This window comes from Macrobrachium nipponense, chromosome 17 (assembly GCF_015104395.2).
Source record: "Macrobrachium nipponense isolate FS-2020 chromosome 17, ASM1510439v2, whole genome shotgun sequence".
Lineage (NCBI taxonomy): Eukaryota > Metazoa > Arthropoda > Malacostraca > Decapoda > Palaemonidae > Macrobrachium > Macrobrachium nipponense.
The window spans coordinates 68582789-68599591 of NC_087210.1; the positions used below are offsets into that span (position 1 = coordinate 68582789).

At 34.2% G+C, this 16803-nt stretch overlaps 2 protein-coding genes across 11 annotated transcripts in view; both read left to right on the plus strand.

Moving 5' to 3' along the window:
* Positions 1–13992, plus strand: part of LOC135196290 (UDP-N-acetylglucosamine transporter-like) — a 140548-nt gene extending 126556 nt beyond the window's left edge. For 2 of the 10 annotated variants that reach the window (XR_010310374.1, XR_010310366.1), the window contains exon 9: positions 4548–13992. The gene's annotated coding sequence lies outside the window, so the exon portion shown is untranslated. Of the gene's footprint in view, positions 1–1724 lie in introns of all 10 variants that reach the window. The other 8 variants (XR_010310365.1, XR_010310372.1, XR_010310368.1 and 5 more) reach the window with 7 other exon arrangements.
* Positions 13993–15411: 1419 nt separating this feature from the next.
* On the plus strand, positions 15412–15935 carry LOC135195936 (uncharacterized). Its single transcript, XM_064222438.1, has 2 exons — positions 15412–15597; positions 15723–15935. The coding sequence occupies exons 1-2, from the start codon at positions 15412–15414 to the stop codon at positions 15933–15935; spliced, it is 399 nt and encodes a 132-aa protein (XP_064078508.1).
* The last annotated feature ends 868 nt before the right edge of the window (positions 15936–16803 follow it).

A 16803-nucleotide genomic window follows, 5' to 3' on the forward strand; every position in this document is an offset into this window, starting at 1 on the left:
ACACTCGGAATGTAAAGCAATATATCTCTTACATGTCTAGGAAAGATTGCAATTATTGCAATTGAGTAGTTTGTGAGCCTCTTGTTTTTAAAAAAAAATATGTTTATTAAATGGCTAGGGCTATTTGTATTATGATAATATACAGTGTGAGATGGATTAGAAAAATATCGTGCAGCAGTGTACTGAAAATATATTTATGAAAGTTGACGTGGGACTGATTTACCAAAGTCATCCCATAACCTAGCACATTTAAATCAAATTCTTTATTTTAGCCTTATAAAACATTACTAGTTAGTTAACTATGCAATACCAAGGGTAGAGCTAGTTGTTTGCAAATCACAAACACCAGTTAGAGAGGATGCTTTTTTTAATTTCCAGTTATTGTTTAACTTTGTCTGTTGAAAAAACATATACATTAATGAAAAAAGTACATATGAGGCCGCCACTCGAACAACCGTCTATATGCAAATTTTCGGATTTTGAGTTATACATACTTTCGAATCCAGCAACTCTTCTTCTATATACTAGTATTTAGAAATTGTAAAAAAAATATGTTTTTCACGTTCATAATCTAGAGAGACTGAGAGTAACTAGAATTATAAATGCGCAATATTTGTGAGTTGTTATTTGATTGAAAGAGCCTGGGATGAAAATGAATCGAACAACAGTATATTTGCAAAATTTGCAGATAAGCGGTTATTCGATGGAAAAGGAACCCGGATAATGTTCTGTCAAACAAAACGTTATCTGCATGCGTCCACCAATGAGGTTCTTTGATTTGGTATGACGTCATATTTAAAGGGCACTTAGTTTGGCTGTCAAGTTCTCGTGTTCCGTGGTTTACCTTATAATTTTCATTAAGCATTGTTTCTGACAAAAATAACAGTTATTGTGATCATCAACTATGGGTAGAAAGCATAAGGAATCGAATGAAATTGAAAACAACGCATTAGAATGTAGTACTCAGTGTGAAAAGAATAATGTGAGTGCACACGTAATTACTCCTCGCTCTTTTTATGGTAAAAAACCAGTAAAAATACCTTCCAAACAGTATACCTTACTGGATTTTAAAATCTATTAGCCTATCATTACTGTATCCAATATTGGATAGTCAGATGTGTTAAATGGGGAAAAAAAGTTAGTCATGCTCTTTTTTTATGCATAATTATGTGTAATACAAAAAAAATGGTGCTAGTAAATCTTGCATCCTACCATGCTTTTAGGGCTATGGTATGCTTTAACACATTTTTTTTTTTAGGTATGTAGTTATGTGATTGCACCAGGTAGGCCTACTATGAATGATGTGTCATAGGGAGAGTTTCATAACTGAATAATTTTACAGACCACCATTCTTATACAATAAAGTTTTTTAATTTTTATATTTCTTCTTCCCATCATTATATAATTTACTAGTTTTTAATCATTTAAATTTCTAAAATCTAGACTAATATAATGTTGAAGAAATAAAATGACATCATACCATTCATAATTATCACTTATATATGCATTCCAATGTTGACAAACTTCAGTTTTTTGCAGTTATAGTGTTGTTTGAGGTACAGTTTGGATAGACAGATAATATTTACACACATTTGTAAAGAGCATGCTTTTAGCTTCATTTTGAAAAAAAGAATGATGTCATAGCATAAATAATAACGGAAATGTGATAACGTAAACATTGCAAAACTTCAATCGCGTTTTTCTCCGATTTCTGTTTTGTGCAGATAGACGGTTGTTCGAGTGGTGGCCTCATATATAGTAAGAAAAGTGTGTCTGTGAGCTGTACAGGTAACACTGCATACAAGTGGTTCATTAGTAATTGTTCATTACTTTATTTCTTTTCTACTGTTGATTATATTCAAGTGCATATTAACATTCACCAAGTAGGGGATTTTCATAATTATCAGTTAAGCAATTAGTATCTTTATCTTACACACACACACACACACACACACTCACAAGCAAGGAAAAAACTGGAAATGGGAAAATTCTAAAGTAATTAAACTAGACCACTTTCATAAACCCCTCCCCCCCCCCCACACAAATGCTCTTCCAGTAGGAAAAAACTGAAAAGGGGAACATTGAAAATAGTAATTAAACTAGACCACTTGTTCCATAAACCTGACAAACAGTAATGGAACATTATTAGGGCCTTTCCTCAAAGGGAATGTTATAGTACCAGCTTCTTGAAGGAGGCTTATGTAGAATAAGCAGTGAAAAGCAATGGAAAGAGAATTCTGATATTCAACCAATTTGACCCCTTGCAATATAAACCCAAATCCCCTATACTAGTAGAATAATTTGAATAGTTTACTTTGTTCAGGGCCTGGAAAGGAGTCGGTTATGGAAGCCCAAAACTAGACATTCTTCTCAGATAACCTCTAAATGCTAAAATACTCACTGAACAAAGAAAATCAACAATCTCAGATTTTGATTATGTGGTCTCAGACCCCAAACAAGGAAGTTGGTATTAATATATATAAAAGTTTAATAAATGGGGAATAAATTGCTATACATTTGCAAAGACAATACCGGTTTGTCAATGAAGTTGTAATTGATAAGAAAAAACTAAAAATAAAAGTGTAAGGCTTCTTTCAAAATAACAATGCATTTTCTCCATAGCTATAATAGTATTTCAAATTGCTTATAGTAATTTATTTTCTCTCAGCTGCTGTCATATAACACATTTTTTCTCATTAGTTATTCACAACATAAGAATAACCCAGATTAATAATCTTAGCCTGTCTCAGAACACACTTCATTGAGACGAATGAAATTAATATACAAAACATAAACGTCAAATTGTACCCTTCCCAAAATGGTTGAAGCAAACAAGACAGGTACAACCTGACCAGATGGGTGTATTAGATTTTATCAGACCACCTAGTTGAAATTCCTAACTTTCACATACTTTTACCACATAAGGATTAAAAAAAAAAAGTACCAAATGCCACAGATGGAATCACTTGTGTATATAAACTGTACTTTGTTATGGGTTAATAAGTTAAATTTTTCTTTTAATATCATTTGTTTTTGATTGATAACAGTAATGATCATTTTTATCATATTCCATTTTATGGTAATAACTTTGCCACAAGTTTCTTGCTAGCACTAATTGCTTATAATACGTACTTTGTTTGACACCATAACTCTCTTTAACAGTTTAAATTTTTGTTCTTGCAATTTTTTTTTTCTATGAAGGACAGATTGATGTAATCTTTTCTGGTACATGGACAGCTAAGGTCACTGATGCTATTTGTTGAGTAACAAAATTTATATAAAACTTAGGATATGATGACTAGATTGTACTATATATAGAAATCAAATCTGTAGCTTTTGCAGAACACCTTCTGTAATAAATCTAAAAATGCCCCTGGCACCGTAAACTTCTCAAAGGACTTTGGCGAGAATTTATCCGCCATTTCATGAAGGATTGATTAAAAGCTATTATAATTCTTAGTAATGGTGATTATCGTCATTTTGCCAACCTTATTAGATTTTAAAATTTTGTTTGCCTTCAAAAAAATTAAGAATGTATTCCTTGTCCAAGCTCTGATTATTAATTGGGAAACTATAATATTTTTTATAAGAACACAGTATATAATTATTGACTGCTGAATTACTCTGCTCTGTGCATTATGCAATCAGGACTGTCTGTTAACTGCACCTTTCTGGTCTCTGTGGCTAGTGTAACTTTACCCCTAAAAATTCTGCCCAGTAAGGTGTCTACCCATCCATATGTGTGCCTTGAGTAAAGAGTAAACTTAAATTTTAGTTGTATAACATAAGCAGTTTTTCTTTCATATGCATATGGTTGCCCCTTCGCATTTTGATCATAGAAATTGTTGTACCATGGGACAGTCAGGATTCTTTGGGTACTGACAAGTAGAATTCGTCTTTGAGTACATACACAATGTAGCATTGTGTTTCTAATATAAGATGCGCTAAGTTCCTGTTGTTAATTATTCTACAATTTTTTACAGTTGGAATAATTGTTGTAAAAAGGTACCATATATATACGTATATATTTTTTTTATTATAATTTTTAATTAGATGCTAATGATTTCTTCTTGGTTATGAAAGATGTTAAAAATCAGCTTATATACGTACTGATCATACCAGTATTGAATCAAGTGTTTCAGATTTCCTTGTGATTTTTGGGTTACTCATCTTTGCCACTATTCAGAGCATTTAAATGCCACAAGTTTATTTAAAATGTTGGCATTCATGACATCTTGTTTTTATTGTCACCATACTAAAGTCTGTGGTGTACAATATTTTCAGAGATTTTATTGTTGCTCCAAATCTCCCCATGTTCACCAGTTTGTCAGTTAAACAGAAACAAAGTATGTAATCTCACAATATATGTGCCATCTGAAACCTTGGGCTTGCTTCAATCACCCACCTCACTTTTTTTAAAATGCACTGCTGTTTACAGCTTTTACCATTTGCTATCCTTGTTCTTAGTTTCACTACCACTTATCATTTACTTTGACCTTTCATCACTTTACTCCACTCACTAAGTGATAAGTGAATTCATTTAGCAGGTACTGTGCAGTTGCCAGTATCGTCTCTCGGATTGCTGACTTCATGAGATGCTCCAATCTGTAAGTCATTTTTTATCGCTTTGCCTGAAAATCTAGCTTTTCCACATTGTAAGCTTTATTTCAGCATTTTTTTACAATTTCACTCATTTTCATAATTTTTTTTACGGTTAAAATGAAGTTAAGAGTTACTGCTAACTAGGTAATGAGTTGTTAACTAGTTCATGCTCAGAAATGAGTTCTTGTTGCAGTGGCCACTTATTCTCCACCGCAGTACAATGTATATAGAGAAAAGAAAATCAACAGAATTTTGCACTTCGGTTGGGGAAGGTGGGGTTGGTAATTTTTATTTTATTCTTTTATCATTAACCATGCATTTCTGGGAATAACCTCCTGGTGTAAACAATAATTTCTTAATCTTTTAGTATGGTATTAGTATTTGTATTTTTGCTTTACAGTAATTATCTTGTTTGCATTTAGGTAAAGTACGAATTTGTCCGACATCACCCATACTTGTCTCATTTTATTATTTACTGTTTCCTCTCCTACTTTGCCATTGTTTTGGTTTCTGTTTGGCTAACCTTGCTGTTTTCATGGCTTTCTACCTAGCTTTAGATGTATATGTATGTAGCAATTTCATTTTCTTTGGGATTGGCAATACCCTATGATTGCATTTTTTTTCTATTCCAGTGTACCTACTAACTATGCAAGTTTACGTTTTACGGTCAGGGTTCTGTTCCTGGTGGTATGCCATAACCCGAAAAACACTATAAACTGGAACATCTAATAATAATAGGAATAAATGGCGCTTACGGCACTGTAAAACCCGGTGTGGTGCCGTAAAGTCGGAACACCATAAAACAAGACTGCTGTAACCCAGGAACTGCCTGTATTACATTTTGGTGCACAAAAACATCATTATATAGTTTACCAGTCATTCTACACAACTCACTTTGCAAATAATTACATCAGTTTTTTGGCCTCAACTTATATTTTTCTTTTACTGATTGTGAAAAAGTTATTCAATATTATCATCAGCAGATTGTATTTTGCCACACCTATTAATGTGCTTTTCCTCTTTCCACCTTTATTATTTTCCACTTTCAGACTGGAGCATGCAATGGTTCAGTTAACCATCTCACTACCAAACCACATGCAATTTTATCTGACCTTTGGACACTACAGAAGTCCTAAAGGTCAAGATGTTCATTAAAATCTTGCCCATAGTGCCAATACATCTTTCACTTTATGAAAGCACATGTTAAAAAATAATTTTCATATTTTCAAAAATAATTTTCATATTTTCTCTAGGAACATGTAAAGCTTTCTTTATGCTCATATAAGAATAATATTTGCTCATGTTTAAACATTAGTCGCATTCATCTTAGCCCCCAATTTTGTGGTTACAACTCATTTGTAAAGTAAGTTTAGCTATGTTTACAAATATGTCTTACTTTGATTGTACCTGTCTCTATAAAGAAAGGATATTAATTTCCAAATTTACAAGTTTCTATAATTGTGTAACCAATGTTGAAAATGTGAAAATTTTGTGGGTCAGTATCAGTGCAATTTGGGAAAATTTTGAGAAAGTTAGGTAATTGCCTAGCTGTTAATTCTTGACCCCCTGCTCTTTTGGGTATATACAAGAAAACCATACATGATCTGAGAATCCCAGAAGCATGTTTGATAAGATTTGCAGAAGGGAAAACTGTCAGTTAAGTGCTGAAATTCCCATTTATTTTAAAGGCACAATTGTTTTCCAGTAACCTCTGGAATGGTATTTTTGAAACTTCACGGGTCATGCTGTGCATTGGATATGCAGAGTAAAAAGGTATTTATTCCTTAATGAAATAACAACCACAAAAGCTTATATTTAAAACATCACCATGAAATGTGGTGTAGCCACAAGTATGAATGTGTACCATTTAGTTCATTTAACATTTATGAATCTCTTCAATATTTCAATATAAATATTTATGAATCTTTTTGACCACCAATGGTTTCTTGTTTTATAATACATTTATGTGGCAAGTGTAAACATTTGTGTAATTATTAAAATCTCATCTGTAAAGCAGAATCTGCTTAGTCAAGTCTCTTTGATCCCTCATAGATTTAATAATCTTATAACTGTCCACTTTATGATCCATACAGTAATCAACTTAAAATTTTATTCCCTTCCAGTTACCTGTCATTCAAAATCATGTGCCATTTGTGAAAAACAAAGTCAGCATTTAAAATTATTCTACTGATATACCAAATATCAAAACTATAGCTCAACTGTTGTGACATTGGAAGAAATAAATCAGTAGAGTTCAATTTATGCAGTAACTGTTATGGCCATTGTACGAATCTGACTTTACAATGTACAATATATCGAAAACTCATACTTCATAGTGGGAAATCAGAAACCCTCCCTCTCTCTCATATTTGTTATCCTTCACATGACATTTGGTGTGAAACAGCCTACTTGGGTAGGGTAATAAAGAACTCTTCCAAGAGCTTTTGGCATGTGAAAAGTTGTCATACTATTGTTCCTCTAGAGTTCACATTTAGTAAGATTAATGTACTAACTAGAATCTTTTCTGTTTTTTTTTTTTTTTTTTTTTTTTTTTTTTTTTTTTTTTTTTTTTTTTTTACCATTCATTTGTGGTTCCCGTAGTATGATTTATTTATGAAAACCATGTTCTTTCTTTCATGACAGTACTGTTTAATCACACAGTGCAGCATATGCCTATATTTGCTTTCATGAATGTTCCCAGAATCACTGGTCTTTTTGGATGGCAGACAGAAGATGGTCTCACTACTTACCCACTCATTCCTTGGACACTGATACGTATATGGGTTAACCAATATCGTAACCTATCTATTGATCCTGCAGTACTGTTAAGTTCTGCTATTGCTCTCAATTGTTATCCAGAGAGCTTTTCTAGCCCTCATTACTAACTTATTTTCCATTCATCATTTCTCATTGTAAATCATTTATTTCGGATCAGGTTTGTGTTTTCTCTGTAGGTTGTCATCTTGTTTCAATATAATTTTCCTTGTTTTTGTCTTCTTAATGTATCAGTTATGACTGTTAAATATACCTAAGGTTAAAAATTTTTCCTTGAGTAATTAGATTTATTCTTTTGATAAATAATCACTACTCAGTGTAAAAGTGATTTTTTCAGGAGTGTGTTTTGCTAGTGTTCTGATATTGTCACATTCACTGTGCAGCAAGCATCAAGGTTTTCAGGGAAAGTCCTTTTGTATATTCTTACATCCTTCCTAGATTGACATTTCACCTCCTGGAGTTATGGCTGTGGTCACGTGTTGATCTGTTATCATTTCAGCTGAGCTGCCAGGGCTAAACCTGCTGCTCCAGCCCATCATCATCTGCAGGTTTTTCACAGCTTGGCGAGAGGATGTTCAAGGTGACTATCATAATGGTCTGGTATCCCTCTTTACAACTTAGGTTTCCAATTTGACAATGGTGTTATTTTGTCAGGAGTCTTAGTAAAAAATGCTAGTTCATAGATGATGGCTTAGCATATTATTTATTTTCTTCCAATCTTTCATTGCTTTACCTGCATATTAGGTCACCAACAAGGTCAACATTTGTTAGAATGGCAACAAACAACCAACAGAAGAGACTGACACAGGTGTGGTCCTAGGCACACAACTTACCAATGGTTGCAATCATGACTAGTTTGACCAATAGAAGAGATTGCTATCTTCATGGTCAGGACCATGTATTTACCTAAGGTGATATGTTTGACAAAGAATCCACAATCTTAACAGATGGCTGCTACATATTCACTTTGCATGATGACTGCCACGCTGCTGGTCATTCTCACTCCATTCAATTTTCTATGAGGTATAGTGTGATTTCAGCCAAAGCTAGTTTACTACTATATACTCATGCACCAGTCTGCTAGCCCAGCTCTGTCTAGTACTCTTAACTAAAGTAGCCACAACCATGCCAGCTCTACTTTACTTGCTGGTCAGCCTATCCCATAAGCTTTGCCCACTGCTATACCCATGTGCTTGACTCCTTCATTGGCCTACTCCCTATTTTTCCTCGGCTGTGTCCTCCTGTAATGGCTGTTCCCTTCCAGTAGTCACTACCACACTATTGATTGTTGCTGTACTACCATTCAAGACCACTTCTCAGTCAAGGTGAACATTACTGCTTACTGCTCTTGCAGTACAGTAAGGTCGGGGATTATGGAGATTAAGACACACTAAATACATATACTGACTGTGAACTTGTCCCTTTGGCATTGAACTCAGCACTGTCTTGCACTGAATATGACTGAACTGTAACAAGAACAAGTGATGGTTTCAGTCATTAGGATGTACCAAAGAAGCCTAGCAACAACAGTTGGCCTTGTGAGTCAGTTGCTAAAGCAGTTCTTCCATTGGACTATACTTGTACTGGATATGAGTTTGAAAATGAAGCTTGTGATCAGTCAAGAAAGAAGTCATAGCCTTCTACCTGCTTCTGGGATGGTCTTGCCTCATAGTAAATGAAATGCTGACTTTGTCTTTTTCAGCATACAAGTACGTATATTGATAGTCACTCACTGACCCTCTTCAGGAGGGGTTGTAAGTTTGCACAAGTCATACAGTAGTTGAGATCAAAATTATACATTACATATAAGGTGAGAAAAGTATTCTTCATATAAGGAAGGAACCCCTCAGTACCCACTGGAAAGGGGTGTTGTATCTTGGACAACCCTAAGCACCCTAAACTCAATTATTAATGTAAACCTGAATGAGTAAGAGGTACAATTAGTTTAGAGTTACTAGTACTTCTTTGGCTACAGAACACCTGCCTAATTGCCTTTATGGACAGAAGGTTGTTCCCTATAGTCTTGTCATCCCTTCCACAACAGAATCAACAGTTTAATGCATACCACCCACTTTCACTTCATCCTTGGTTTTCTTTTGACTGTCAAGAACAAGTTCTGAAAAAAATTACTTTGCTTTCAGTGATCCTATTATGCTAGCTGGTGTCAAGGTATTAAAAAAAAAGTGCTTCTGCTGGACATGTTCTCATTATAATGATCATCTGCCTAAAAGCAAGAAACCTTTGTTGGACACAAGATGTTGTGACTGAGAACCAAAAACCTCACTGATGCTTTGTGTAACAATTTTTTCATAAGGCAGCACACTGTCACACTGGGACCTATAGTTGGTGAATGGCAGAAAATCCTAACATATACCTCAAAACCAAAAAATTTTGGGGAGGGGAGATTTCTTATTTTTCTACAAATAAGTAGGTTTCAGATATATATTCTAACCTAATTATAGTGAAACAAGCAACAGAGAAGCCTCTTGGTAATAGACTAGGAAGTTTAAAATTACTTAATATGTGAGAAATAGAATCTAATATTTGTGTTTATCAACTGAAATTATTACAATTTATATTATATTGTTTTAGTCAACTTTTTCTTTTTTAAAAATTTCAGTACAAGATTACAACTTGCTTGAAATAACATCAAAGTTAATTCATACAACCCCATAATCATAATAAGAATTGTCTTTTCCACCATTCGAATCTCACAGCCTCTCTTACTTTTTATACAAAAAGTGAGATTATTGGTTATTACCTAAATGAGTCCTGAGGGTGAGGGTGTATGCACAGTGTTGACTACTTTATTCTGACAACCAAAGGATTGATAATCCAAGGAATATTTTTGGATGTTAATACATATATGAATGATGACTTTTTCATAAAATCAGTATGCCTTTGTTCTAACTAGTTTAAAGTTATTTTTTTTTTTTTGTTAAGGAAGATCATATTGATTATCTACCTACTGAAAAACACTGTTCATGTCGTTTTTTTCAGATTTCTGATGTCAGAGTTAAAGGCTAACTAAAAACAAAAAATATAAACACCAAATATTTATAATTTATAGACATGCTTTTTCTCAAATGAAGTAAAGCTTTTTATATACTTTACCAACATGTAGGCTTTTCTCAAATGAAGTAAAGCTTTTTATATACTTTACCAACATGTAGGCTTATAGGTAGAAAAATTTTTCATATAAAGATGCTGAACTCTGCAGTTATTCATTCAACAATTATTTAAGTACAGTACTTGCATCTCTTCTCAGACACTTTATATGTAGGATTTTGAAAACTGTGAGCTCTGGAAATTTCATAGTTTTTTTTATTATATGCTGAAATGTGATTTGTGGGTTTTGAAAAAAAACAAAAACTTAACAGTACCGATTTGTGGAATTTGAATCATGCATAGAATGTGGGGCAGCCTTGTTTGGTTTTACGAGTTTTAGAAGTTTTAGAAACTTATACATTGCCTGTCTTGGCATTTTGTGGTACCATGAGTATTGTGCATGAACAAATCTTGTATATACTATATACGTATTACCACTATCTGCATTTATGAAGAATTTGCTTTTGTATTCATGAGCCACGATCAGTTACTGATTCAATTAAATATCTTGTTGGAGTATTATGCCTAGTAGCTCATAAAAGGGCAGTTAGTTTGCTGAATGCCAAATTAAATTTATTAATGAAAATTATGCTTATTTTAACAAAGAATCTTTGTTGCAATGAATTAAAAAGATAAGACAATATCCAGTATTCATAGTTACAACTAATTTATATTAATTTTTCTTAATTTTGCTTTGTAATTTTCTTTAAAGCAAAAATTTAGCCATTCAAAAAGTTTGTGTAATACACCTCCAAAGAGTTAAAGTAAGTTGTTGTTGGATGAAGCATTTACACCCATTTGTGTGTAGACCGTATGTTTATAGTGTGTGATAAATGCATCTTTTGCTTAAAAAAAAAAAATGTCTAAGCATTGTATTTCCTGCCTTGTTTTTGGCAATCTAAGATTAAATACAGTACTACTCATATTAGGTTTGGTTACATGTTCTCTCAAAAGGAATAAACTTATCTTTTTGAAGCTAACTTAATGGCCGTGAAGTAAATTTAGACACCCAATATTTGCCTCTTTATGTAATAAGTTGCTACAATGTTTTCAAGTGATACAATATAATTACATACCAGAATTAGTAGTTAAAACTAATTAATATTCATTGTTATATCTTATGTTTTTATTCAATTGTCTAAAAAAATTTAGGTATTCACAAAGGCTTTGTAATGCCTCCAGTAGTATTAAGTAAGAGCTTGATGTTGGATAAAGCATTTACACCCTTACATTAGGTTTGGTCACATTTTCACGAGGAATAAAACTCAGCTTTAAGTTCATGGCTTTCATGTTAATTTAATCTCAAACATTTGCCTCTTCATTTATGTAATTAATAAGCTGAACATTGAATATAATATTGTTTAATAGCTTTTTTGATATAAAGGCAAAATGGTATCTAAATTTTTTCCTATACATAATCTGTAGCAATAGTTCTTGTATAATCTGTTCAAAGTACATTTGTATTGCTAACAATGGGGATTGGAAAACTAAATTTATTTCTAGATAAAATAAAGATTAAATTTATTTCCAGATTAAGTAGATTACATTTATCTCTAACATAGGTCAACAATTTCACTAATTTTAAGATTACATGTACCTTTAACAATCTCAACAAGTTTAAATATGAATAACCAGGTTTTGGGAAGTGAAATGTAAGCGAGGCAGTGGTAATCATATGTATGTCGGTGTCCTCTCTCATTTCTTTGCAAGGCTTTGTATAATTAATTTGGAAAGGCAGATTCTGCCTCCTGCAACTAACCCACCGGGAAATAGTCATTTAAACTAGTCAAAGGGGTGGCTCATAAACTAATGTAATACTAAATAAATTATTATTCCCAAGATTAATAGTACTTCAATATATTGTTTGTTATGGTAATTATCTAAAATTCCTTCAAGTTATGAGTTTTCTAGACTTTTTGGTAAAAAAGTCTGGACCTACCAGGATGTAATAGACAATCCTATGGTTATAATGAAACTTATTTGAGGTCCATTAAAAACATGTAGTAAATTAAATATATCGATACACTGACAACTCATAGTGCAGAGATAGCCAGTTTACTGCTAGCCACCTTAACCATAGTGAGTTGTCTACTAGCTGTACCTCTTTATGAAACTATGCTGGCACCACAAATTATTCATTATGAACTCAATCATCTGCTGGTATTGAAAAATATCATGGAAAACAGTAGTATTTTATTGCAAATTTTAAATTAGAGAGAGGTATTGGGGGAGAGATGAGAAAAACAGCAATAAATATAGTGAGAGGGAGTTACAAGGAATTAAAAGGATTAGGATGCCTCAAAGGCTTGTTAGTCCATCCGAGGAGACGTGTGCTCACATTTCTCTAGGAGCGGGTTTTACTGTTCATTCACAGTGTCATAATGATTTTGTCTAGCTTTCTTTTAAACTCCTTCCTACCTTTATTGCTGCTTTCATGGCTTGGTTATATCTTACAACACTCCTCAATTCTTACAATGAAACAATGCTACGTAAGAGAGGGATGGAAGAATGCTAGAGACTTTCAAACAATTGCTACACCTTTACACCAGCTATGAGGTATAAAGTAGCCTATTTTGCTGGGTCTTGAATGATCCGATTTTGTTACTTACCAAGGGGTCAGACCCCCAGAATGACTCAATTTGAGGTGCCAGTGAGGTAAACTGTTAACAGTGTGTGAAAAAGTATGCTACAGTGTGTGAAAAAGTATGCTAAGTTTCATATTTCATTCATTAACAATCGTCTTTATATTCATCTTTTAAGGGATCAGACGTGAAATACATCCACTATTTTGCATTTTATCATATATCCATTTTTCTAAGCATTAAATAACTGACCACAAAACATTGTCAATAGTAGTATATACAATACTTAATTGTAACCTAAGTGAGTTTCATTTTAACAGAAATTATTATTATTAGCTGCTGCATCAGCAATTCATGAAGTAACTTTTTGATGGTCTGTTGAAATCATTCATCTCTAACTTTATGAAGTTCTTTTATATAATCATCAAGACCTGAAGTACTAATCTATGGTTAACCTAAATTTGTATAAAATTACATAAGATACTACAGTTTGTTTATCTTATTATTGATGTATTAGTGTATTATATATATTTTTGAATGGATTTTTAGTAACAGCAATTTTGATCTCATTGTATCGAGTTATCCACAATTGTATCGAGTTTATCCACAATTGTATCGAGTTATCCACAATCATTACATAAGTTGTTAATAATTGTATGTCATTTAGTACTTAAGTACAGTATGTAACATTTTAGGTTTTTAGCTTCCTTTATTCATTGTATCAACTCCATATGATACAGCAAGAAATATATTTCTGAGGTACGTATGTATAAACCTTTGTAGAAATGTTCTGTGTCAAATCTTGGCAGGCTGAAGTATGATGTAAATTTTTTTAATGTTTAACTGTTTTTTCAGGGATATATTCATTTGTTGCCTAATGTTTAGAACATTTTGTAGAGATTAAAACCTTATGTAATATTGCAAATGCTTTTCTTTAATACCTTTGTATTTAATGTGAACCAAGTACCATTTACTCTTGTAGCCATGTGCAAAACACTGCTCCAATTTAATGCACTGGCTGACAGTTCAGTATAAATGATAAATTTAGTGCATACATTGCTTACAAGTGAAAAAGTTTAGATTAAATAAAGAGTATACATAAATTATAAATTTAGTGCATACATTGCTTAAAAAAGTGAAAATTTTAAATTAAACAAGATATAAATATAAAAAAAAAAAAAAAAAAAAAGGCCTACCATATGAAATGGAAATTTCAATAATGTTAAACTTTTATTAAAAAGTTATCTCCATTGAAATACATAATGGGTCATACGTATAATTTCTCAAGAGTACAAACTGGACCATGTACAAGTACATAAGTGGCGCTACAAGCCATTGTTCTTACCTAGAACATGAGCCCTCATCTCCCCTTTTTTATCCATCAAAATGGTTGCCAATTGATAGTTTCCCATCTCACTGGACTGGGAAAGAGTTCTTCAGGTTTAATCCAATGTGATTTCGGTCCATAACATGATTAGCAGGGATAGAGGGAAGCTTCACCCCACCCTCTGCAGCAGTACCAGCACTGCCTCACCCTCAGGTGTGTGCCAGTAGAGCAACACCATTCCACCTTCCAGGCCGGTGTGAGTGCCATTTCTTGGTGAATGTGTTAAAACAGTTACTGTGTGATCTTGTATTGCAATGCTTTTCCCCTTATCAAGTACTTATCTAGTGCCGTGTCATGTGTACGGGCCCCAAAAACTGGAAATTGCCTAGATAATCGAGGCCGGTTAGTTGATGCTTTGCATCATAGTATTCTTTTGTGCAGTCTACTTTGAAGGACATTATGGGAGCCAAGGACAAGCTGAAGAAGGATATGACTCGTAAGCAGTCAATCTTGATCTGGTTTTGTCAGCAAAGTTCAGCCAGGGTAGATATCTGTGGCACTCGACTGAATGCTGCTGCTGCCAGAAAGTTTGCAGGTCTGCATGTGTTGTAGACTCTAACAACCCTGTGGTAGGGATGTAAGCATACTACGTATACTGTAGGTTCTGCGGGTCATAAAAAGAGATTAAAAGGACAGCTGCTGCCTTGCAGTCTTACTTTTTAGTAAAAGGCTTGGCACACTGCTAATAACTGTGGACATTGCTGCCTTGCAGTCTTGCTTTTTAGTAAAAGGCTAGTCCCACTGCCAATAACTGGAAAATTGCTGCCTTGCCAGTTGACATTTTAGTCAAATGCTAGGCCCACTGCCAATAACTGGTTGATGACAGCAAGAGCATGTGGTTGTAAAAACCCCTTTGCCAAACAATAAACCATGCCTGATGCTTTAAGAATATGAGTGCGGCTAGGGCGTCCCTAGGGTTCACAACTGCGGCCAAATTAGTGGAAGATAAGAGCAGGTATGTGGAATGTTGGTACTCTTACAGGAAAGCTGAGGGAGGTAGTGGATGTGATGGAGAGGAGGAGGATAGATTTTTTGTGTGTGCAGGAGACTAGGTGGAAAGGGAGTAGAACTAGAGAGACAGGAAATGGGTATAAGCTCTATTACAGTGGGTCACGAGAGGGAAGAAATGGAGTTGGAATTATAGTAAGTAACAACTGGAAGGGAAAGGAAAAGTGGTAGAACTAAAGAGAGTAAATGATAGGCTTTAAAAGAAGCCAGTAATAATAGGGGATAAGGTAGTATTAAATTTATCAGCATACGCTCCTCAGATGGGGTACCAAGAGCAAGAGAAAGAATTATTTAGACAAGAGTTTGAGGCTGCCATTAGAAAAGTGAAAGAGGAGGAGAAACTAATAATAGCAGCTGATCTGAATGGCAGGGAGGGAAAGAGAGGAGATGGGTATGAGAGGTACATGGAGGCCATGGGTTTGGAATTAGAAATGAAGATGGGGATTATTATTGGAGATGGCTCAGAGTCTTGAAATGGCCTGAATGAACACATGGTTTCAAAAGTTAGATAAGTACAGTTGCCCCCCATATTCGCGGGGAATGCATACCAGACCCAACCGCAAATGTTTAGAATCCGCGAATAGTTGGAACCCCTATAAAAACACTGAAAATGGCCTATTTTGGTCTGTAAAACTCAAGAAAAACCGACTCAAACTTTTTATACCTGGGTTTTTTAATAGTTTTATTACAAAAAGTGCATTTTATGATGATACTGATCTAAAAAATCAGGAATTTCTGGATATTTCTCATAGATAAATACCATGAATAGGTGCATTTCCCACGAATAATGGGTAGATATGGTCCAGGGAGAAATCCGTGAATCCGATCCAGTTTTATAGGGCTTGTGTAGAGCCATAAAACTGGCGATTTAAGGCACCATAACGGGGCAGAGTTTCGGTTATTGGCACCAAAAGGTGCCGATAATACAGTTATGGTGCTATAGTATACCTAACAGAGGTGCCATTAACCGGTTATTGACACCATTAACCGAAACTTGGCACATAAATCGCAGTTTCGGTTAATGGCGGTTTTCACTTATCAGCCCCCCACCGAGATCACAACCCCTGCCAATAACCAGATACTGCCTGCAGGCTTCTTGACTCAGAGGGGCTTTTCTAGAAACGGAATTAAATACCTGAATCTTAGTACTAACGTTACCCATGGTTCTAAATCATTCTTGCTCAATAGTACTTCCCTAAAATGCTGAAGTCTTGCTCCTACTGGTGCACGAGGCGATCGCTTTCACTTTATAGTGCCCGATCTAGATGGGTTTTTCTTAACGGCTCGCGAGCCAAAGCGACATTTGATCTCGTTCTGGGGTTCGATCTCGGTCTACTGCCA

What these genes read in the sequence shown, in the direction of transcription:
- LOC135195936 (XM_064222438.1), top strand. Translation starts at nt 15,412, where the DNA reads ATGTGGAATGTTGGTACTCTTACAGGAAAGCTGAGGGAGGTAGTGGAT. An exon ending in GAAATGGAGTTGGAATTATA is followed by an intron (nt 15,598 to 15,722) that starts GTAAGTAACAAC and finishes TACGCTCCTCAG; the next exon opens with ATGGGGTACCAAGAGCAAGA.